The 23,738-nt window shown below is 49.9% G+C and overlaps 3 protein-coding genes across 4 annotated transcripts; 1 reads left to right on the forward strand and 2 right to left on the reverse strand.

Moving 5' to 3' along the window:
• Positions 1 to 3,178: 3,178 nt before the first annotated feature.
• On the reverse strand, positions 3,179 to 7,675 carry bod1 (biorientation of chromosomes in cell division 1). The gene is given in 4 exon segments (XM_061702678.1): positions 3,179 to 3,317; positions 3,319 to 3,460; positions 3,537 to 3,661; positions 6,702 to 7,675. Coding segments are annotated over 4 exon segments (453 nt in total). The 5' UTR covers positions 6,846 to 7,675; the 3' UTR covers positions 3,179 to 3,275.
• htatsf1 (HIV-1 Tat specific factor 1) lies at positions 7,098 to 14,511 on the forward strand. Its single transcript, XM_061702675.1, has 10 exons — positions 7,098 to 7,288; positions 9,030 to 9,188; positions 9,262 to 9,484; positions 10,021 to 10,068; positions 10,137 to 10,291; positions 11,730 to 11,893; positions 12,219 to 12,315; positions 12,404 to 12,493; positions 12,565 to 12,702; positions 13,111 to 14,511. The coding sequence occupies exons 2-10, from the start codon at positions 9,030 to 9,032 to the stop codon at positions 13,378 to 13,380; spliced, it is 1,344 nt and encodes a 447-aa protein (XP_061558659.1). The 5' UTR covers positions 7,098 to 7,288; the 3' UTR covers positions 13,381 to 14,511.
• Positions 13,907 to 23,079, reverse strand: tpst1l (tyrosylprotein sulfotransferase 1, like). 2 transcript variants are annotated; one of them, XM_061702672.1, is made up of 7 exons: positions 22,906 to 23,079; positions 22,165 to 22,411; positions 21,465 to 21,985; positions 18,340 to 18,498; positions 17,200 to 17,453; positions 15,018 to 15,210; positions 13,907 to 14,604 (listed from the first exon to the last, which is right to left on the reverse strand). In XM_061702672.1, exons 1-7 carry the CDS (start codon positions 22,954 to 22,956, stop codon positions 14,569 to 14,571), a joined length of 1,461 nt encoding a protein of 486 aa, XP_061558656.1. In that variant the 5' UTR covers positions 22,957 to 23,079; the 3' UTR covers positions 13,907 to 14,568. The 2 variants fall into 2 exon arrangements, with proteins under 2 accessions (XP_061558656.1, XP_061558657.1); XM_061702673.1 differs by lacking the exon at positions 22,165 to 22,411 and having other exon boundaries at positions 13,911 to 14,604.
• Between the last annotated feature and the right edge of the window lie 659 nt (positions 23,080 to 23,738).

Below are 23,738 nucleotides of genomic sequence, written 5' to 3' on the forward strand. Positions count from 1 at the left end.
TCCACGTCACGGTCTACGACCTGGCTGGATGGGGTCTACGACCATGTCGGGGCGGTTCCCGGGAAGCCCGTCGTCTCGTCCGGAACGGGCCGGGTCTACGTCCCGGGCGTGGCGGCCATCCATTTGCCTTGAGATGAGGTTTCCTATGGAAAAGCGATTGTGCTTTTGACTTTCTTCAGGGTGATGTACAGCCTCGAGAGCTCGATGCTATATTGTTCGCGTTTGTAAACTGATTTCTACTTGTGAGTTAACGAGGGGGTGGGGCTTAGAAGTTCTATATCACTGTACTGTAAATGGCACGCCAACAACCAAGATTCAATCTGGACTTTATGGCCTTCTCTCAAACTACTTTTCACGCTCGACAACAAATCAATAAAAAAACACAGCGGGCGGGCGCGGCGTCCGCCTCGGCCGCGCCCGCCGCCCGTTTACGGTCAACACCGACTCAAATCCGCTCAGAACCACCTCGACTGAAGTAGCAGACTTTGTCAGTTGTGTGGGGGTCAACCACCGGCTGACTGACAGTGACTGGCTGTCAAGCGTGTGTGCGCGTCTGTGTGGGTGCGTGCGTGCGTGTGTTGGGACAAGATGGGAACTCTGTGGCATTTTTTTCCAGTCGAGGAAAAGAAAGGAGAGAGAATTCCCGCCAGTAAATGTTGTTCTCTTCTTTGGAGGTGTTCAGTGTGCTACTTTGTCCAATAATAAACGTGGATGCTGAAGCTCTTCTTCTTCAGCCAGTCAGGGTCTGTTATCTTCTTGTGTGTGATTGATTGGGCGTGGTCAGTGTCAGCCAATCATCACGGCGCGACGCTTTCAGCAGGCTAACACGCCGGCCGCGGTGCTCCATAGACATCAAATCGAAATAGACGCCGACTTGGGCCGAACCCTCCGTAAACGTCGCCGCCATCTTGAATGTGTCAAAAGTGAAGCGACGGCTGTTACGACGACGTTACGACATCGTCTACTACGAGTAACGTTACGACATGACAAGAGTTGATCGCTGAAATAGTCGAGGATCAAAAGAAGCCATTAAAATCAGTTCAATGTGAACATGAGTGTTTGTGCTCATTATTTCAAAATGTCACGGGCTTATTTTACGATCTGTTATTGTTTGTGGTCATTTTTGACACACAATCAGACAAACTGGTGTGTGCGCTCTGTATGAATGTGAGGTAACCAGACAGGCGCAAACTAAATCATATTTCATTTGATTATCATTAGCGATATCGGCTTTATTTTACGGTATCGGGCACTCGTGAAGGCTGCTGACGCCTGCCACCGATGCAACAAATTGAGGTCGAGTAAGAAAAGAAAGCAAGATGTCTTCACGATTGTATTTCATCATGTAAATTGAAATTGAATACGTCTTGATCAAAAGTACGAGTGGTATCGGCGAGTACTCCAAAATGAGTTCTCGTACTGGTATCGGTGTGAAGAAAAAGTGCTATCGAACATCCCTAACTATGACGAATGTAAACTCCTGTTTTTGGGAGTGTTTACAGCGATGGTAAGTATTCCAAAATATATGGGAAGAATCATTTCAAAGTGACTTTTATTGTTTTTGTTTCCCAACTGGATTATTGTGTGAATGAGACACATTTTGCGCGAGTGTCCGGAAAAGCATTTGACACATCCGGTATGGCGGACGCGCAGACGTGTCCTAGCAACGGGACTTTGGATGCCGATGGCCTCCCATCGCGCCGGCGGCGGCCTTGAAAAGTTGTTGGACGTCATTAAGACGAGCTCAGCTCTGCCCCCTAGTGCACGGGTGGCCCAAGCGCCGCCCGGGGGACATTTACAACCCGCTGCACGTTTTAATCAGTTGTCTCAACGAAGCTCCTCAACTCACTTGAACATATAGCGCCTTAGCACCAAGCTAGAAAATGAATTTTTTTTTAATTTGTCACACCATTTTCGACTTCTAAACACATTTGAATGTTGCAAGGTACCACGATATATATATATGTATTTTTATTAAGAAACGTTGTCAGAAGAAAAAAACGTTTTGCTTTGCTGGGATTTTGACTTGAGAGATTGAGATTTTTTGGGGGGGTCTGCTTCGATATTGCTTGGCTAAGTAGACGTGGAGCGTCTCAAATTGGTTTTAACATGTCGTCGTCGTCCCCCCGTCAAATAATATTCACTAGTCACAGGTACGTTCCTATGCAAGTGTATCTGTAAATGTAGACATTAGTTATTGTTCGCTGACTAAATTGGAACGTGGAGTCACGAACAAGGGTTTTTATGCGCGAGAGCAGACAGGTTTGGCGGTGACTCCACGCTGTACTTGTACACTCTTGGCAATGTTGCCAATAACAGTTGTAGCTAATTTTGTCACCGGAGGTTGCACTGACGTGACATTTGATCGCTGTGAAAATTAATTCGTCCTGCAGAAATCTTTGAAGACTGAATATCGCAATAAGTCGGTCAAGAGCTTCCGATCGCTTCGGCGGAAGCCTTCGATGTTGCTTTCGTGCACTGCCGCAACTCGTTTGCATTTTCGTGTGGGCGTTTACACGGCAGGGGGCGAGCGCACCCTCGTCCTTTCCGACGTTCCCACTTTGAGTTCGTAGGGCCGACGAGTCCGTCGAGCTCGTCGACATTTCCGTTGACTTCTAGATCTTTAGTTGTTTGAGAAAAAGAAGGTACATAGCGTTTATAGATCTGCTGAGATCTGGAAGTTGCACATCTGAGAATGGAAACCGATTCAAAATAAAAAGTTGAAATCGATTTTGTTCAGAAAGTTCAGATTTTTCATGATTTGAAACAAGATAATGATCAAGAAATGTCATTATTTTTCAAGCCTACTCGTAATTATTTGCGGCAAAACAATAGGAAAAATCTTGAGTAGTCGTCGTCGTCTTTAGCTTATTGCGCCACCAATAAACTGGTCCGGCCCACTTGGGTGAACGTGACCCCTGAACTCAAAAGACTGATGCACCTGAACTAATCTGAAGAGGAGAAGAAAAGCGCTTTACAAAATGAACGGATGGATGGATGTTTGTCTTCTAATTCATTGGAAAAATGTCAAACGTTTGAGAAAATGTCACATTGTGAACAGAATGGATTCATTCAAATAAATTGTCACAAAAGGAACAAAAGTGTTGTCAGAGAAGTTGAATGCGGGTCACGGTCACGTCGGAGTTCACCAGAAGGAACATCGACACGGAAAGTTCGGAGAGGACGCGTCACGTGTGCGATGTCATCATCATCACGCGTCGTGTCCCGCTCCTCAACAGGCACAATCCACATCCCGAGCGGCCCGTGCGACCACCTTAAGGGGTTTCGGGTTCCTCGGACGGCTGCTGGGAACGGTTCGGCGGCGGCGCGCTCATCCTTCTTGTCTCCCGACAGGAAGTCTTGGATGGCCGTCTCGATGTGCGGTCTGAAGGTGTGGTTCATCTTGGGGTCCACCACCTGAGTGATGATCCGGTCCACCCCCGACTCCAACATGCCCGACCTCCGCGCACAAACCGCACCGCTCGTCAGCAAACACGCACACAAAAAGTACCCGATGACCGTCGGCGGCGACTTACTGGACCACACTTTGTCTGAGTCCGTTCCTCATCTGGTTCTTGTTGATGGACGCCTTCCAGTCCTGAGTGCTCAGGTGCGACGTCACAAAGTTGTCCACCTTCTGACGAAGGTTCTGGTAGGCCGGCTGCAATCAGCAGCGACGACGACGACAACGAATTTAGGATTGTGCGCAGACAAAACATGAAGCAACAGCGCACCATGTAGGATTTAATTATCCTTCACGCTAACCCATTCTTTGGCCATTTTTGGCCCCAGAAATGTCGAGTAAAAAAAACGGAAAGTGTAATTCTACTTGCTGGCCACCAGAGGGCATCGCCAATTCTTCAAAATGGCGGCATTCATTTGCTCAGCTCAACGCTCTTTGGGAGACATGAAACTGCTCCCTTGTCCTAAAATGGATAAACGATGTCATCTGGTGGAAAACTTGAGAAACAAAAATGGTCGAGTGTTGAATCTAGAGTGAAAACCCTTTCACGCATTAAATCAAAAGGAATTACAAATTACAGGAGTTTTACTAGGTTTCAATTGGCCAAAAGGGGGCGCCAGGGGGTTCATGCACACCAGACATGCCCAAAGTCCGTGTTCATATTTCCACTGGCCCGAAGCCTCTGTCATAAAACCAATAATATGTGGCCCGGCAGTACAAAATACACGCGCAATTTTATATTTCACCACAGGATGGCAGTAAACTTGTGGCTGAAGTCTCGTGGGGCCGTTTTGCGCATGATCTGTTTTTTGCCCATTTCTAAAATGGCAACCGGAAGTACGAAAAGGAAAGTTGATAGCGAGGGCCGACGTTTCCAGGACAAATGGAAGTCTGAATATTTTTTCACCGAGTTTCCAAACAACCGCGTGTGCCTAATTTGCCGAGAGACTGTGGCCGAGAGGCACGACCAGACGGAACACGCTAATTACGACGAGCTAACTGGGAACGAACGCAGTGAAAAACGGAAGCAACTGGAAGCCGGTTTAACGGCACAGCGACGCTTTTTCACAAGAGCCAGCGAGTCGAATGAAAATGCAACAAAGGCGAGCTACGAGGTGGCAACGCCGATTGCCGAGCACCGCGAACCTTTTACTGAGGGCGAATTTATTCAAGACTGTGTGATGAAAATGGTGGAGAACATTTGTCCTGAGAAAAAGCAACAGTTCGCCAATGTTTTCCTGGCTCGTAGCACCGTGTCACGAAGAGGCCAAGAAGAAGTTTCTTCTGATATTAAGAGACCGTTGGACGCAAAAGGAGCGGAGTTTGAATTTTTTTCGTGAGTCTGTGACGAAAGCACGGATGCGTCCGACAGCGCTCAGTTCCGGATTTTGTTTTAGAGGAGCGGACAGTGAAATGAACGTGCGTGAAGAGCTACTTGACCTCCGGAGCCTTCAGGACCAAACAAGAGGGAAAGATTTATTTGCTTCCGTTTGTTCCGCCGTACATGACGTAAAATTAAAGTGGAATAAAATCACGGGGATTATTACGGATGGCGCAGCACAGTGGATTATCAACCCGAGTGTGTCACAAAGAAAGCGAAGAAGGAGGTAAAGCTACAAAACTCCATTGTATTATTCACCAACAAGTTCTATGCGCCAAACCGTTTCCGTGGATCTCGGTGACGTTCCAGCCCACCTGCAGCTGGAGCTCATTGAGCTGCAGTGTGACACGGAGTGTCGCAGCCGGTACCGACGACTCCCTCGTCAACGTTTACCGGCGGCCGGACAAAGACGGGTCCCGAGAGATTCGTACATTTGCTAAGAAAATGTTGAGGCTCGTTTGGCTCGACGTACTTGTGCGAGAAGACATTCTCGGTCACGAACATGAATAAGAACCGCGCGAGGACAAGACCAAGTGACTCCCACCTGCGTGACATCTTGCGCATGAAAACCACCGCTTTTGAGCCAGACCCGCCCCATTGACTGCAGTCCAGATCTCGGTAGCACCCTTCACATGAATGCAAACATGTTGTTTGTCGATTCTGATGAATAAAGTTTGAGTCAAATTTCATAAAAATACTTTATTTTGCATTTCATTAATTTTTATTTTAACCTTCATTTATCCAGGTCAGGCAGTTATAAGATCTACCTAGCAGCGGACAGCATAGTAAAACAGGAAACTAAAAACACAAAAAAGCATTCCCCTCGTCGGTAGCACGTCAAATTAATAACGCTGGCCCGCATGACAATTTTTTTACGGCACTGTGGCCCCTGAGCCAAAAAGTTTGGGCGCCCCCGATGTACACGATACAGAATCGCGCCTACAATCGAGCGGCGTTAGCCATTCAGGTGGTAACAACAAATTCATTTTGAAATCTGAAGTCATGGAAAATTGTCATGGCTAAATATTGAAGTACACAACTGTTGTTTAAGTCATGTTGCAAAGATTCGGTGGAAAAAAAGTGTTTGAAAAGTTTGTTAGAAGTGAAAATAAAGAGCAATTTCAGTGCAGATTCTCTGGCAAGACGTGCTTGCGTTTGGCGCCTGCGGCGTATTGCAAACAACACGAGTGCGGCTTGACGATCCAATGTCCGGTTCCATCCACCCTTTTCCGTAGCGCTTCTCCTCACGCGGGCCGCGGGCCGCGGGCCACGGGCCGCGGGCCGCGGGCCACGGGCCGCGGGCCGCGGGCCACGGGCCGCGGGCCGCGGGCCACGGGCCACGGGCCGCGGGCCACGGGCCGCGGGCGTGCTGGCGTGCTGGCGCCTGTCCCAGCCGAACTGGTCGCCAGCCAATCGCGGGGCGCATAGAAACAAACGATCATTCGCGCCTACGGGCGATTTCGAGTCTTCGCTTAACCGAGCAGGCGTGTTTGGGGGCCACCCAGGCACGGGGAGAACTTGCGAACTCCACACAGGCGGGGCCGGATTGGAACCCGCAACCTCACGACTGTGAGGCGGGCGTGCTCGACCGGGCCGCCTGCGAGCCAACGTATTTATTTTCATTACGATTACAGTGAGCCAGAAAACCAAACGAACGCCATCAATGTTTGAATGTACGACATGCAGTTGCAAGAAACATGGTGGGCGGTGTGACTCGCACACATTCGAGGCAAAACTCAACGAACAAAAATAAACGGTGATAATAATACTAACCTCCCCAGTCCAATACAAATGTAATAATTGTCGATATATTGGCCGTGGGTTAGCATGTAGCTTAGTTAGCACGGCTGCGGCTACCTTGGTGTCGACGTCGGCCAGGCAGTCGCGGCGGAACTCGTCGAAAAGTCCTCGGTTCTTCAGGTGCTCCACGATCATGGCGATGAGCTGGGGGTCCCCCGGGGGCAGGCCGGCCGGGTCTACGCTCCCGCCGCCCTCCGCCATCCTCCGAGAACAGCTCGAGTCGCTCTCCGACTGTTGGACTTGACTTCAACCAGCTAGCTGGCTAACTCCAAACTAGCCCGATTGACACTGACCGTGTCGCTTCAGCATGTACGATCGATTTAATGACCCGAACCAAACGTGCGGGCGGGGGTGGTGGTTGTTTGGCGTCTGAAAACCGTTGCTACTCGCGGAGGTAGCTAAAGCACGCAAATCGAGCGCTCCTTGGAGACTAGACACGCATGCGCAGTGGCACTCCGACCCCGGACGTATTTGATTCAAGCCTCGCCGCGAATTCGTCCAGCTAAACGTTAGCATAGCGTCATTAGCTTCAAGAAATTCCAGTCAAAACACTTTCCTCCAAAAGAATGTTAGTTATTTAGGAGTTTGTTCTGCTTACGTCGGCACCTTCTCTTCAGCATTTGACCATCCGAGGCCGTGCGAAGGTAAGGCTTGCCGAGTACAGCTAATTTAGCATCAAGTGTGCGTGTGGTGGTAAAAATAGCAATCGCGTCCATGCACCAAAATAATTCAACTGCTCGAATTTGTTGACACTCCGAGCGAGTGTGCTCACATTTGAGATGACTGCACCACAAAACCCTAACCACCAAACTAGAGCAGAATATGCGATTCCATCAGATTTACGAGTGGCAAAAATGTGTACGGTTTAAAAATGCAAACCTTGTCAAATCGAGACATGTCCTGAGATTTTCTATGCATATATCTCCATTTGCTGTCGCGCTTCTCCTCACGCGGGTCGCGAGCGTGCCGGAGCCGATCCCAGCTGACTCCGGGCGAGAGGCGGGTTCCACCCCGAACTGGTCGCCAGCCAACTGCAGGGCACACACACATCGACAAACAACCATTCACATTCACACCTACAGGCGATTTAGAGTCTTCGGTTAGCGTCGCGCGCATGTTTTTGGGATGTGGGAGGAAACCGGAGTGTCAGGAGAAAACCCACGCAGGCACCGGAAGAACACATGCATGCAAATTTGCCGTTTTGAACTCGAAATAGGCCCTTTCCGTGAATCGGATAGATCCGATGAGTTGTTCCTGTTTTCCCGGGGGTCGCTGTCGTCGTAGGCTGTTTCGTACTCTTCGAACGCTGGCAGCGAGATTCGTTCCACGCATCCGGCCGGCATCCGCACGTCGACCTCCGCGGCGGACTAATACGCGAGGTTCCGCCTGTGCGCTTTGGAAAAGTCACAGGAATTGACGGGACCACAAAAAACACCTCCGCCGCTTCTGCTGTTAAGAAGTAACGCTACTTTTACTCCGTTGCAATGATCGAAATGTCGTTCGCCATCAACTATTGCTCATTTATTTTATGCATTAGAAGTCGGTCGTAGTGTAAAAATGAAGTCAAACAGACAACGATTCGAGTCAATTCTTTTCCAGAATGAGAGCGCTTAAAGAGGAGGATGCTCTTCATGTGGCACGGCTTGAAGTCGGCATCGGGTGCAGGTGGAGATGGGCCTGGCTCAAGTTGCAGGCCAAAACAAAAAAAGCTAATTTCATTTGAATCTTACATTTGTAAAGCAACGTGTACTTGAGCGGTGGAAAAAAAAAACGTTTATTTTGATTTATTGTAATCTTCAGAGTCTTCCAGATTGCTTCCTTTCTGTTCAAATCAATTTTCATGCCTGTGTGACGTTTGCATGTTCTGAACATGCAAACTCCACACAGGCGAGGCCGGATTTGGACCCGGATCCTCAGAACTGTGAGGCAGATGCACTAACCGGTCGACCGCCGTGCCGCCATATATCCTTTGACTACTAAGTAAACAATTGAAAACTTGATTAATAGGCCCAAGCGAGGAGGATGCACGTTTTGATAATTCAATTGCATCGATATGACCTCCATAAAAATGTCATTTAAAACGAAACTTGAATACATTGAATTTCAATATTTCCATAAGAATCGTATAATATGACCAAGGAGAATTGGGTTAGATATTTTTCCAGGGGATTTTGAAAAAATGGCCGTGATCTCACGTTCATTATTTCTGGTGTTAGCTCGTTGCACAATTCCGTGTTGTTTGGAAAAAAATTGTGAAAGGACAACATTGTAAATCGGGTTTGTAAGAGGAGTATTTTCATGAGGCGATGTCACTGTGTTGGTGTTGTGTATCGATCGTTTGAATGATTCAAAACGTTGAGGATGATGATGGCGTTTCTGTTGTAGATGAGCGGCGAGGCCAACAAAGAGTTTGAGGAGCAGCTGCGCCTCCAGGAGCTCTACAGCAGGAGAAGCCAGGCCGGTTCCGACGCGTTCACGTACACGGACCCCGACGACGGCACCGTTTACGACTGGGACCACGACAAGAAGGCCTGGTTCCCCAAAGTACGCCGAACGCTCACGTCGCCGCACGCGTCGTGCGGGAAGTTGACGTTGACGTCGTCGTCCTTGTGTTCAGATCACGGAGGACTTCATGGCGGCTTACCAGGCCAACTACGGCTTTGTCCGGGAGGGCGACCCGGACGCCGGTGGCGCCGCGACGGAAACGGAGAAGCGGCCGGCGGCGGCGGCGGCGGCGGCGAGGGAGGAGGCGGGCGCGCGAGAGCTCATCTCAGAGCAGCAAAAGAGTGCGGCGGCCAAAGACGGCAAGCAGAGAGCAGAGAAGAGGAAAGCAGATCCTGGTAAGGAGAAGATGGTTGATTATTCTCATCAAGAATCTCAAGCTTTTTTCTACACTCTCGATGTGAACAGCAAAGCAACACAATTACACTTTGTGTATTTGGACCAACGCAGATGACGGCCTAACGGATCGCAATCGGCGTCATAATGCGCAAGCAACGGGTATTGGAACATAAGCGTTGCGGCAACACACGTCAACAGACAAAATACCAATACTCGCCACAGGCGTATTTTCTTTATCCTCTGCAAAGAATGACAATTATTACTGCAGCTAACGGAGTCAGTTTGTCTCCCAATATCTGTATTACACTGCCCCCAGGTGGCCAAGGCGTGCACACCAGCATTATAGAAGCATTACGAAAAACATTTGTTGTTGTTTTTTTGGGAAACGGATGAATGGTTATTGTCACGTTTTTGGAATGTGGGAGGAAAACGTATTTAAGCGCAGGGACAACTGGCCAAGGCGGGAAGGCTGGAATTCGAACGCTCAACCTGAGAAGTGTGAGACATGACGCATTAAAAGGTGGCAATGTTGCAGGCTGGTTCGACATGGAGGACGACAAGAACACCAACGTGTACGTGACAGGTGGGTGGCGACCGCTCCGCATGTTTCCCCGTTGTCCTCCTCTGACGGGTCGACCCGTGCGTGCGCAGGCCTCCCCCCCGACACCAGCCCCGAGGAGTTCGTGGCTCTGATGTCCAAGTGCGGCATCGTCATGCGGGACCCGCTCAGCGAGGACTACAAGGTCAAACTGTACAAGGACCAGGACGGGAACCTGAAAGGAGACGGACTGTGCTGCTACCTCAAGGTCACTACGGACGACCTCCGAGCGCGGCCACCTTCGGGACCGTCCGCTTATCCTCCTGGTTATACGGGGGGCTCCGCTTCCGGGTTTCCACACACGAGCTGCCGCTTTGGTCGTTGGGCCGAATTCTTGCTGCAACTTGCAGTGCGAGCGGAGTCTGCCGGCAGTGAACTTGACTCGTTTTACAAGTTTGGCAAATGGTTCCTATTTCATTCGAAAGTGCTTTCGAGCTTTAAGTGCCACTCCCAACTGAACTAAACATAAAACAAAGACCATTTTATTGACATCCTGTGTATTTAAAGTGGACAAACTACCTTCAGAGAGGCCTGCTCGCTAAACATCTGGGTTGCGCTGCTTTAAGCAACAGACTGAACACAAATGGTTGCACAACATGTAGACAGACAGTTCTAACTGTCATATACTCTTTCTCCTCTGCGTAGAGTGGCCAATATTAGTGCCGTACTGACGAGCTGGGAGAAGAGTCGCGACGTTATCCCACTCGGCGGGACGTGCGCCGCTGCAATATGATTGGCCGCTGCAAAGAGGCGAGCGCTGCCTCTGAGTCTGAATGGACAGTATAGCTGTCTGTTGGCGTTATACTGCCCCCAAGTGGCCAAGGCGGGCAGACCAGAAGGAGCAGCATGCAGTTGATGCTGTGACAAAAATGGTTCATTTCACTGCCAGCCATTTTTGAGCATTTATATTGCGTTGCACGATTTTCTGCCGGTCTACTCAAAGAAACAATAGACTCTTCTTTCGCCAGCCAAAAAGATTCTACCTGTTTTCCTTTCTTATTAATCAACAGTAGAACGTAAAGGCTTTTTTTTGTTGTTGTTGGTTTTTTTTTGTCATGGTAGGTTTTACGAAATGCGGGTATTTGTCCCAGAAAGTGGAGTAATCAAGCTTTTGTGGAGAAAAAAAAGAAATCGAGCAAGCAGAACAGCGACTTCCCGTGCAAATATTTTTTGCTTTGGTGGCAAACGTAACATCTGAAAAGTGCTTTCATTTCATGAAGCCTCAAACCTCCAAGATCTTTGTTGTGCTTTTTAGGACACACGCGCGCACGGTTTTGCGGTCTGGCTGCGAAGGCCACCGTTTCCTCCTCGCAACACGCGCGATGCGATGCGTGGGTGGGGCTCGGCGAACCGGGAGTCGTTTCGATCCGAAAACGGTGCGTCGCCGCCATCCGCGGGCGGTTGTGCCTCATTAACTTTGTCTGCAAGCTTGACGACGACAAAGCGTGGCATCAGACCCCGCCGCAAAACTCGAGAATGCTCGTCAATGGCAGTAAGCGACGTCATTTCATTTCGTGGTGGCGTTAACGTACAAAATTACTGAGTGGTATTTTTGCTAATTCAAATACACATTACAACCAATGAGTTGGTTTTTTGGGGGGGGAGGCTAACTGTGTTTGTGTGTGTGTGTGTGCGCGTGCGTTCAGAGGGAGTCGGTGGAGTTGGCCGTGCGCCTTCTGGACGAGTCTGAGGTCAGAGGTTACAAGCTGCACGTGGAGGTGGCTCGCTTCCAGCTCAAAGGTCAATACGACGCCAGCAAGAAGAAGAAGAAGAACAAGGAGTACCGCAAGAAGATGCAGCAGCAGCAAAAGTGCGTGTGTCCGTACTGTATTTCTGCTCGTTTTGCGGATAAGCTCGAGGAGGGAGTCGGGGATCGGGCCGAGAAAGGAGTTCAATTCCGTCTTAAAAAGTGCACTGGGGACGCTTCAGCAAGCGTCTCACCAGAACGTTCCGCGTCGGTCTGTCTGGCTCCCTCTGCCCACAAAGTCTGGGGAATTTCCATCTCGGGAGCATAACTTCCAGTCAGGAGGTGCGCGGGTGCTTTGATAGTCGCCCGTGCGTGGCGAAATACCGCTGCAGCCGCGTTTCAAGCAATAGTCCCGACAGAACGGCTAACCGTCCGTCCGTCCCGGCAGGCAGTTGGACTGGCGGCCCGAGAAGCAAGCGGACGCCAGGAAGCGACACGAGAAGGTTGTCATCGTCAGGAACATGTTCCACCCCGGTGACTTTGAGGTGTGCCTGCGCGCGCACGCACACACACACACACACACACACACACACACAGTTATGCATACGCATAAATGCCCTGTGTGTGTGTCAGGAGGACCCCCTGGTCCTGAACGAGTACCGCGACGACCTGCGCTCGGAGTGCGAGAAGTTCGGCGAGGTCAAGAAGGTCATCCTGTTCGACGTGAGTGCCGCCCGCCCGCCCGTCGCGATCGGCCGTTCCGGATGTTGAGCGTGTTGTTGTGCGGTCGCCAGCGCCACCCGGACGGCGTGGCGTCGGTGGCCTTCAAGGAGCAGGAACACGCCGACGCCTGCGTGGCGTCCTTCCACGGGCGCTGGTTCGCCGGACGGCAGCTCGCCGCGACGCTCTGGGACGGGAACACCGACTATCAGGTACGAGGGGGCGGGGCCTTTGCCATTCCTATATGACAGTAACAGTTCATTTGAAAAACTAATCATTCTCATTCAGATTTTCATTTCAGATGAACATAGCCAATGATTTCATAAATCCAACATTGTTCAATATACCGTATATGTAGAATTGGTTATTTCGTTATTTATGAACAAATTGATTCAGTCAATTTGTAAAACAAATTGATAATTATATATGTAGAATAATTTTAATATTTACAATAAAGTTAACCAGTTATTTCCTAAAACAAAAAATAAAAAAAAATAATTTTAGAATGTCCCCAATTTAATAAAACAAATATTTCAGGCCCCTTGATAATATAAATACCAGATTAAAGAACCCTGGTTGCCATGGTGATGCTGTCATGTGGCGCGCGTGTGTATGTCAAGGTGGAGGAGACGAGCCGCGAACGTGAGGAGCGTCTGAAGGGTTGGTCCTCCTTCCTGGAGGCGGCGCAGCTGGCGGGGGGCCCCGCCCCCTCTCTTCCGGCAGGGGGCCCCGCCGCCGAAGCTTCCGGCAGCGCGCCGCAAACGCAGACGTCGCAGCAGCAGCAGCAGCAGCAGCAGCAGCCTGAGGGAAAACATGGCGACGACGAGGAAACCAAGTCGACCGACAGCAGCCTGGCGGGCAGCGACGACGACGACGACGACGACGCTTAACCAGACGCCATTATGAACAATGCAGAGCGTTCATGGAGTTAATTGAGTAGCTTCACTCGTCCATTTCGGACGTCCAAAACTCATTTTCACCACATGGAAGTTCCGCTTTCCAGTGCAAAGCCTCAACGCAGCGTCACCTCATCATACGGTTACAATTATGACAACTTTTAAGCGCTGCCCGGCATTTGATTGGTCCGCCACAGTGAAGAAGCCCCGCTATTGGCCGGGACCAAGAACGACCGAATCCTGCCACACAATCCACGCCCACCCGTAAAGGCTTGTAATTGCCTATACACCTCACATGATGGCGGCAAAGCATTTCTTCTCTTACCCAAAAATATGGCCCGACCAAATTTGACGTTTGGGATTTTGAAGCGCCTCCCCTCAGTCTCACCAAGTTAAATGGCACCAATATACCTCCAGATGGCACCAAAGCTACAATTTCTATGATGTGGAGTCGCCCCCCCCCCCCCCCCCCAAAAAAAGAAAAAAAAAAATCAGCAACGAGACGAATTTCACACTGCAAATATGTGGAGGTTCACTGTATAGTTTGAATAAATTGAATTTGAAATCATGATAAAATAAGGACAAGCAAATATTTTAGTACACAACAGCAGCATTAGCCAACTGATGTCAAGAGATTGGCTCGACATAAAAGCTCGTAAGTGATTCAAGTGAAGAAAACTTCTGTTTGTCGAGAAGCACGAAGTCGAGCCACGACGCGTTTTGCTTTGGCGAGCATCAACAAGCTCGCCTGCTAGCCAGCGAAAGAGGTCGCGCTGCGTTCACGGAACACCGCCAATGCTAACCATTAGCCGCTAAATAAAGCAATGTCTATTGTGTCATTTGTGTTTATTGACTTGTTGGTAACCATGGAGACATGCTGTACAGTAATGGCAGCTACCGCACGGCCGTTTCCCGTATGGACGAGCGGCGCCCATCGGGAAATGCGCCCGCTCGCCCCCGGAGGCGTCTGTCAGTCTTTTGCAATAATTTATTAAGAAAATCGTCTTGAAAATTTCCAGCGTGTGGTTCACATCGGCGCCGCTGGCGTACGAGTCCGCAGACGGCCACCGCAAGAAGAAAAAACTGAAAAGGGTGCGATAGGAAACAAGAAGTGCGCCTCGAAGGTGCGCCGGGGATCCGCGGGGCGGTTGTGAGGTCGAGTCCAGAAAGTTCTTTTGCCGTCTAAGCGGGTCCGGAAGGTTCCGCCATCTTCCAAGGCTGATGAAACAACATACAAAGAAAACAACGAAATCAAGACTTTGTTCTTGCATTTTTCTCCTATTACCACTTCTCATAAAATTACAATTGAATTCTTGTAAAATATATACACTTCAAATATTAGGACTTTATTCTTGCAATCTTCTTCTTTTCCTCTGTTGTAAAACTGTCAAATGTGCTGCCTCTGTTTAGGGACTCCCAAAAGTTATTTTATTCATTATACAATTTTTAAATTAGCCGGGTCTCGGAATTTGAGTCTGCCAAATATCGGCGTCGGCTTCCAAAAAGAGTCGATCTCATTTCCGTGCTTTTATCGTTTAACTTTCAAGTTTGGCTCTATGTGGTTTACTTACTAGTTGTACCTGGTAGGTTTAGTTCTATGTGGTGTACATCTATAAGGTGAACGTCGTTACCAGCGCGGGCTTAGCGAGCGGGGGGGCGCGGGCGTAGTCGGGCGGGTTGGCGCGCGGGTCGTAGCCGAGTCGCGCCAGCATGGGGGCCACCTCGGCCATGTGCTCGACCACGTCTTCGGGGATGCGGCCCACCCACTTGGCCAGCGCGTCCGTGTTCACCGGCTTCACCACCTGGTCGGTAGAGCGCTCCACCCTGCGCACGCAGACGCACGGTACGCTACAGTAAACGGGCACACGCGATCCACATCTACCACATCCGTCCACCTTTGGCCGTTACCTCCCAACCTTTCGACATCTCGCCACCATTCCGGAACCTTTACCCGCCTTTTTTTTTTTTTTTTTTTTTTATAACAAACTCTAGCCACATCTCCCTACCTTTTTTTTTTTTTTTTTAAACAGTTACTTTCTCCACATGTGCCCACCTTTCTACAATATCTAACCACATTTTTACAACAGTTACCCATCTAAAGTGGGTACGGAAAGTATTCAGACCCCCTTAAATTTTGTTATATTGCAGCCATTTGTTAAAATCATTTAAGTTCATTCTTTTCCTCATTCATGTACACACAGCACCCCGTCTTGACGGAAAAAAGGGAATTGTTGAAACTTTTGCTGATTTATGAAAAAAGAAAAACTGAACTATCACACAGCCGTCAGTATTCAGACCCTTTGCCGTGACAGTCACATATTTAACTCGGGTGCTGTCCGTTTCTTCTGACCATCCTTGAGACGGTTCTCCACCTTCATTGGAGTCCAGCTGTGTTTGATTACATTTATTGGACTTGATTCGGAAAGCCACACCCCTGTCACAGCTCACAGTGCACGTCAGAGCAAATGAGAATCATGAGGTCAAAGGAACTGCCTGAAGAGCTCAGAGACGGAATTGTGGCAAGGCACAAATCTGGCCAAGGTTAGAAAACATTTTGGCTGCACTTCAGGTTCCTAAGAGCACAGTGGCCTCCATAATCCTACAATGGATAACGTTTGGGACGATCAGAACCCTTCCTCGCGCTGGCCGTCCGGCCAAACTGAGCCATCGGGGGAGAAGAGCCTTGGTGAGAGAGCTAAAGAAGAACCCACAGATCACTGTGGCAGTCGGGAGATGGGAGAAAGTTCTAGAAAGTCAACCATCACTGCAGCCCTCCACCAGTCGGGGCTTTATGGCAGAGTGGCCCGACGGAAGCCTCTCCTCAGTGCGAGACACATGAAAGCCCGCATGGCGTTGGCTTTTAAAAAAAAAAAACACCTGGAGGACTCTCTGGTCTGATGAGACCAAGATCGAATTTTTTGGCCTTAATTCTAGGTGGCTTGTGTGGAGAAAACCAGGCACTGCTCATCACTTGTCCAATACAGTCCCAACAGTGAAGCGCGGTGGTGGTGGCAGCATCGTGCCGTGGGGGTGTTTTTCAACTGCAGGGACAGGACGACCGGTTGCAATCGAAGGAAAGATGAATGCGGGCAAGTACAGGGATATCCAGGGACGAAAACCTTCTCCAGAGTGCTCAGGACCTCGGACTGGGCCGAAGGTTCACCTTCAAAAAAGACAATGACCCGAAGTATACAGCTAAAATACCGAAGGAGTGGCCTCAGAACAACTCCGTGACTGTTCTTGAATGGCCCAGCCATAGCCCCGACTTAAACCCAATTGAGCATCTCTGGAAAGACCTGAAAATGGCTGCGCACCAACGTTCACCATCCAACCTGACAGAACTGGAGAGGATCCGCAAGGAGGAATGGGAGAGGATCCCCAAATCATTCTCAAAAAGACTCACGACTGTTCAAAAGCTCAAAAGGGTGCTTCTACTAAATACTGAGCAAGGGGTCTGAATACTTATGGCTGTGTGATATTTCAGTTTGTCTTTTTTCATAAAAATCTCAACAATTGCGTTTTTTCCCGTCAATACGGGGTGCCGTGTGTACATTAACGAGGAAAAAAAATGAACAAACGATTTTAGCAAATGGCTGCAATATAACAGAGTGAAAGATTTAAGGGGGTCTGAATACTTCCCGTACCCACCGTATATACCACATTTAGTCACCTTTATTGATACAATCTACCCACATTTCTACAACAGTTCCCCAACTATCTCCCATATTTACACCCCTTTATGTTTACCAAATCTGCCCACTTTCCCCACAATACCTCTAGGCCCCTTTCTACCAGGCGCGAGTCACAACTCACTTGGACAGAGAGACGCCGCCGGCCTTGCCGATGAGCTCCTCGTGGTGCAGGACGGCCGCGTCCCACTGGAGCTCGAGGAAGCGCAGCAGCTTCCTCATCTCGCGCTCGGGCTGCAGCACCAGGTGCTCGTAGCGAACGGGCAGGCAGCGCTCGGGGCCGGCCGCCACGCACTGGTTGAACATGGTCTCTACCGCGTTGCTCCACTTGCTGAGGCAGTCGCGAGGGTTGTTCAGGTCGAAGCCCGAGATGGTCACCTGAGGGCGGCGCCAGCGAATTTACACAACGGGCTCCGACACGTTCACGCTTACGACGGTGACGACGCACTTCCGACTGAAAGATTCCTTCGGTCGTGGCCTTCTTGTTTTGCACGACACGTCACTCGTACACCGTCGGGCTTTGCTTTCACGCTACTGCTCGGTCATGAAAAAAAACGTTTGCATTTAGAATATTTGGCCCTTTGAGGCTGCATTTGAAGGCAGACCGTGTCAAAACACAGCCGAAAGACTTCCATGGTGGCTTACAAACTCTCCTTCACAAACTCTCATACCTGAAGATGCTTCGCACGCCGCAATCGGTCACGTAAAAGATTTGGATTCCGAGTATTTGCTCTTTGGAGGCTGGATTTGAAGGCGGATGAGGTCAGAAGTCTGCCAGGCCTTCAAACGTGCTCTTCCTATTTCGTGACGACTCTCCGGCCCAAAATGCTACGCACGCCACAATGGGCCATGACAAAGATTTGGGTGTCTGTGGAGGCTGCATTTGAAGGCAGATCATGTTCAAACACAGCCTCGAGACCGCCTCAATTGTGACCCAACTCTTTCCTGATTACGCTCTCACAAAGTCTCAGATCCCAAGATACTTTGCACACCACAATTGGTCACGAAAGAGATTTGGACTTTGAATATTTGGTCTTTGGGGGCTGCATTTGAAGGCAGATCTCATAACAACCGAGTCTCAAAACGTTTCAAATCTACAAATTTGAACTAAAATGCAGGACACTGAAACGCCAACAAGATAAGACGGCCGTTAGGAAGATACCCGCAGGCTTCCGAGGGACGACGAACAAACGCGCAAGACGGTGACAGCGCGAAGGCGTCCGCTGCGTCTTTGCGTGCACAACAAAAGGAAGGCGGCGGTCACCTTGCGTGAGATGACGGAGTGGATGGAGGCGCGTCCGTCTCGCACCATCAACACGAACTTGCTCTTGGGGAAGATGTGCGCCAAGTACGTGAGCGACTTCAAGGCGAAAGGGTCCTTGTTGCACAGACGGGGGGCCGGCTCGCCGTGGCCCACGATCACCTGACGCGCACGCACACACATTGCAACATTCAACATGCGTCTGCCCAAAAAACAAACACACCAAGTAAAGTACTTCCTACTCGCGATTAGCAATTTGCTTAGCTTTTGAACACGAATCGACCGCCGACGCATTCGCTCGTTCCCGACTCCCCGAGCACTACGAAAGGATGTTCGGCGGCCATTTTAGGGAAATGACAAGCTGAAGTGGCCGTCGCTATTTTGACAGACTGTCATTTTGGGGAAATCGTCGCAGATCGCAAAGGATTCGTTCTCTCGAGTCGGTCGGCATCGATCGGCTGTGAACTTGCGCCGCTTGCCTTACGCCTCGGGCCGACTCTGCGGGTACATCTTGCTTCGAATCTTTTAAACCAGCTAAGTTACAGCAGTGAAAACAATCATTTCTAATTTCTCTGAAAAAGTTTCTTAAATGAGCTTTACAACTAACATTTTTAGCTTTTCAGTGAAAATAATACTAAAAATTGTATTTGTATGCATTTCCCATTTCCAAGAAACCTCAAAGTGCTACAGAGAGTTTAACAACAATCTCAAAAGTTACAGCAAACAGCCGGATGGGGTGAAAACACACTCGGGAGCTCGGCGGTTAAGAAAAGAAGTATTTTTCGAGACGGGGGGGGCGGCCGACAGCGCGAGGAGTACAGTGAAGCCCCGCATATTTGTGCTTTGGCATTTGCAAATTAGCGGACTCTCTTTTGGCGCTCAGGCCAAAGCAATTCAAGTATTACTTTGGCGCCTTCTGCTAAAACCTTGGTGTCGTCGCTAGCACTAATTCCTCGACAGCGGTTTTTTTTCCATCAGCATTTGAGATGCGTTCCTCTTCTCGTCAAACTACTAATAATAGCCCGTGTCGTCGACATTTTGCCCGTTTTCCTGAACATTTGTTATTGTGTGCGTACATGCCAGAGTGCATTTAATGACTTAATAGCGCTTGAAGTGCCAGGCCACATATTTGTTTGCCCATGTGTGATGTCACATCAATTTGTGCGAGCGTTTTTTTTTTTTTTTTTTTTTTTTATAAATTCATTCACCACCACCGCCGTATATTCGTCGAGTACATTTTGTGACAGGGAGGGTCTCAAGCAGTTTGTTTTTTAATATCAAGTTCATAAACCACTGTAATGACGAACAGATGCCAGTGGGCGGCAGCGCGGATTTTGAGTAGAAGATAAAGATTAAGGGCGGTGACGATCGCCCCGTCGCCTCACGTTTGGAGTCGGACAAGTTGAGGCACCTGACGCCCCAACAGGGAATGCACACGTGTGTTATAAGAGAGTAGATAGTAGAAAGTGTGTTTTGCGATTGTGAGGAACAATGACGCAGTTGGAGTGAATGGCGAAAGCCTTGGAAAAAAGTCACTGATGTGGAATTCGGCCATGCCGTGTGTCACCGTCGCGCACGCCACGTTTCTTTGTCGTATGTCCTTAACTAAATGATTATTTGGCGTTTGAGGTGTCACAAAAGCAACAACCAAAAAAAAAAACCAGCGTCAATCAAGTTTTGTCCCCAACGAAAAGCTCCTTTTGTCCACTTTTTGGTAAGAAATGTGTTTTTGGTGAAACCAATCCTTATTCATGTACCGATTAGTAAAGAAGGAAACAAGCTTGAATGATTTTTTTTCTGGTCAAAAAAGAGAGTCGACTCTCTCTTTCGGTAGGCTTGGTGCTAATATTTTCACGGGACAATATTGTTGCGGGTCTTCCGTCAAAATGCTCGAAAATGGCTGCCGGCACTCTGGAGAATTCTGCCGCCGGCTGCCAGTGCAAAGGTTGAACTAGTAGAAAGCTTCCTGACACTATTGCTGAGCCTCACGTGTAGCTGAACAACGCAGTTGACTGCTGGCGTCAAACCGCAAGCTCTTTTTTCCACAAATCGATTCCATGCGTTTGTGTTATTTGGACAAGTGATTGACCAACTAGACTCGACACCGATCTGATCGGCATCCGCCGATAATTAGCATTTTATGCCGATCGGCTTTAATGTCATAATTCGTCGATCCGCAAAAGATATTTACTCCGCGTCGCCGCCGTATCCGGTATATTTGAAAACAAAAGCCACTTTATTTTTTGCCTTGTCGTGTCTTTTGACGTCATTTACGATCACTGGGCTTCGTCAAATCAAACGCAACCGCTCGTTACCACGGCCACGACAACAACAATGGATTGCACGTGTATTGTGTTGGTCAAAAAAGAACAAGATGGGGGGAAAACGTGATGCTGGTGGGCGGGACAGGAGAGGACGTTGGTTCAAGGATCGCTTGAGGTATGTTCACGTACTTTGAATACGATACCGCTCGCGAGCAGGCAGCAAAACGTTATGTAGCCTAGCAAGCTAGTGCTAGCACTAACGCTTGTACGTAAACATGTCGACGTTCTATTGAATCGTGCTCTGTGTTTCGGTGTGCGTGAAGTCATTTAATTACAGTAAGTTAGCACCCATTATTTCTGTCATGTTGGTTTGACCTGACTGATTAGAACACATGACCTGATGAGGGAATACTTTTGAAGATACTCACTATACAGTACACAAGTATATACAGTAAATGAACAAGTCATTTAAATAGACACATTGCTCATGTTGTGATCGGATCGGTGATGTGTTTTTGTTTTTTTAAACTCGCTGATCGGCCCCAAAAATCCCGATCGTGGAAAGCCTATGACCAATGAAAAAGGGTTGAAAATGCCTCGCTCCCTTCGACAATGACGCAATGTTAATGGCCGAACAAACGTGGCGTATTTGTATTTATTTTTTGCTTTCCTTGAAAAAGGTGACACGTTTGGAGATGCCAGCTTCCGCCCGCGCCGGCGACACGCTACACGCACGGTGTCGGTGCGTTCCGGTCCTTCGCCGCCATCTCGGGACATCTAAAAGCAATTCAAGCCCTTTCGGGGGCATCATTCATTCATGTATTTTGGCTAATCAGAGCAGGATCGCGCGTGTGACGACGTCACCTCCAAGAGGAAGGCGCGCACGGCCGAGTCCAGGACCCGGTCGGTGACGCCGGCCTCGTCCAGTCGGATGCGCTCCTTGACGGAGCGGCTCCAGGAGGCGCGCATGGTGAGCAGTCTGGGGATGACGCGGGTCTCCTCGCCGCAGCGCACGGCCCGGTGAGCGTCCAGCATGACCCGCATCAGGGTGGTGCCGCTGCGGGGGAAGCCGCCGATGAAGATGAGGGGCGTGTCCTCGGGAAGGCGCTCGCTCAGCGAGGCGTTGGGATCGGCCGAGGCGGCCCGGCGGAGCTCGGCCCAGCGGGAGCGCTGGCTTTCGGGGGGGCAGTCCAGCCCGCTCAGGCCCAGGTAGAGCAGGGAGGCGGAGCAAAGGAGCACGCAGCCCAGCAGAACGTCGGAGCGGCTCACTCGCATCTTCGCCGAGGACGCGGGTCGCGCCGGCCCGGTTCCCGCCGGGTCGTTCAGGTGAGGCTGGGGAAGCTTCCCGCCGGGCCCGCGGGCCGGGTCGCGTCCATCGTGTCCACCTGAAACGACAAGAAAAACAGGCCGTTTGCGTCACGTGACCGCCGGCGTGCGACCCGCCCGCTTCGAGGTTCCCCGGGACGGTCCCGAGAAGCGGCCATCCGAGCGCCCGGCGGCGGATCGGAGTTCACCACAGTTAACGACGTTACGCGTTTTCACTCTCGGCGACAGTGCGGCCGACCTGGCAGAACCTCACACTTCCTCGTTTTGACGCCGCCTTCGGATCCACTTCCTCTTTTTACAACACGACACTCGTGTGCTCGCTGGACTCGGGCGCTCCTTTCGCTCTCACGCTTCTTGACGGGTTCTGAGCAGAGAAGGGTCCGACACTTCGTAGCTGGTTCTGCTTCGGAGCGTAGAGGTCTAATATGCAGACCGAGGAGCTTGCTTCTGCTTCTGAGCCTCCGTCGAGTGTGCTCATGTGACGTCTGAGGGGCTCCACAAGCACGAGCATATCTTAGGTGGTTCTGAGCACGAAGGGGCCCAACAAATGGCTGATAGAAAGAAAGGTTCTACCGACCCGGCTCACATCAACGTGGAGTATTGGTGTTCATGCGCTGGACAAAGTCACGTAACACGAGATTATTTGCATATTCCAGTCTACAAAAGCGGATTTGAACGGACGCTGCCATCACGCAGAACACAAGACGACCCGGTTCTGAGCCAAAGATGGGCGGACGTGTGTTCCATGACGTGAGGATAGGAGAGCTTTAGGAGCAGCGCCATCAACAGGTCAATTTGCTCCGCGCTCCCCGTCGAGGCCTGCCGGCACATCTGGCCGGGCTGCGGCAGCCAACCTCCGGCTGAAGCACCGCGGCGCAGCAGGCCCGGCCCGGAAAACGCGACGAAGCGCGAAGAAGAGCGAAATAAGCAGCTAGCTAGCCGCTAACAGGCGTCGTGAGCTCGGACGGACTGGACTCACCCGCGCCTCCCACTGAACACAAAGACGCGTTGGGAAGCTCTCAGCTTTCATGCTTCGGCCATGTACTCGTGAAAATGAAGTTGGGAGCAGTATCGAGGAGGCGTCAACAAGAACGCACACACGACCGAGGATGAGGAAGAGGAAATGGGAGAGAGAAGAAGAAAGAAAGAAAAAAAGGGAAAAAAAAAAAAGCACAAACGATCAAGACAGCCCACTTGTGAAAGCTCGGCGCCGATTGGACGAGCGCATGGTTGGAGCCTTCCCATTGGCGGAACCCTTAAACGTCAATTCCGCCATCGTAGTACTCGTCTCGTCGTTTTCTTTTCTTTTTTCCTTTTTACTTCCGCACTCGACACGAAAAAGATTTTAAAGACGTTAATTGTTTTTTTTACGTTCTCACTAAAAGCGACGAGTTTCCTGAAAGCGAAACTCACCTCAAGTAATTCACTTGTCACTTTATTGTGAAAGCACATTGCTTTTAAAAACGTTTATCCAAGAGTAAAGGCGCCCCGATGGAAGTCAGACTCAACAATAACACGTCAATCAATAATCAATGATTGATTTGTGCCAGCAGATGGCTGGACGGTCACACGGGAAGTGACGCAAATGATGCGCTCGATAACGATGGCGTCGTTCGCCGCTCTCGATGTTGTCAAAGCAAACAAAACAAACACAAACTCGCGACTGAGTGGTGACGAGTCGGGTGCTCCGTTTACAGCCAACAGATACGAATGACCTCATTTAAGGCATCTGTTTGTTCATCCGGTCTGCCTCAGCGTTCTGAGGTTCGGGGTTCGAATCTCGCTCTTCCTGCGCGGACTGCGCTTGCTCTC

Source organism: Phycodurus eques, chromosome 17 (assembly GCF_024500275.1).
Source record: "Phycodurus eques isolate BA_2022a chromosome 17, UOR_Pequ_1.1, whole genome shotgun sequence".
Taxonomy (NCBI): domain Eukaryota; kingdom Metazoa; phylum Chordata; class Actinopteri; order Syngnathiformes; family Syngnathidae; genus Phycodurus; species Phycodurus eques.

Coding starts and splice junctions, on each gene's coding strand:
- tpst1l (XM_061702672.1), bottom strand. CDS start 22,956: ATGAAAGCTGAGAGCTTCCCAACGCGTCTTTGTGTTCAGTGGGAGGCG. Junction 21,986..22,164: donor GAAGTGTGAGGTTCTGCCAG/GTCGGCCGCACT, acceptor TTGTCGTTTCAG/GTGGACACGATGGACGCGAC. Junction 14,605..15,017: donor CGCTCGCTAAGCCCGCGCTG/GTAACGACGTTC, acceptor TTGTTTCATCAG/CCTTGGAAGATGGCGGAACC.
- htatsf1 (XM_061702675.1), top strand. CDS start 9,030: ATGAGCGGCGAGGCCAACAAAGAGTTTGAGGAGCAGCTGCGCCTCCAG. Junction 11,894..12,218: donor AAGATGCAGCAGCAGCAAAA/GTGCGTGTGTCC, acceptor CCGTCCCGGCAG/GCAGTTGGACTGGCGGCCCG. Junction 12,316..12,403: donor TCCACCCCGGTGACTTTGAG/GTGTGCCTGCGC, acceptor TGTGTGTGTCAG/GAGGACCCCCTGGTCCTGAA.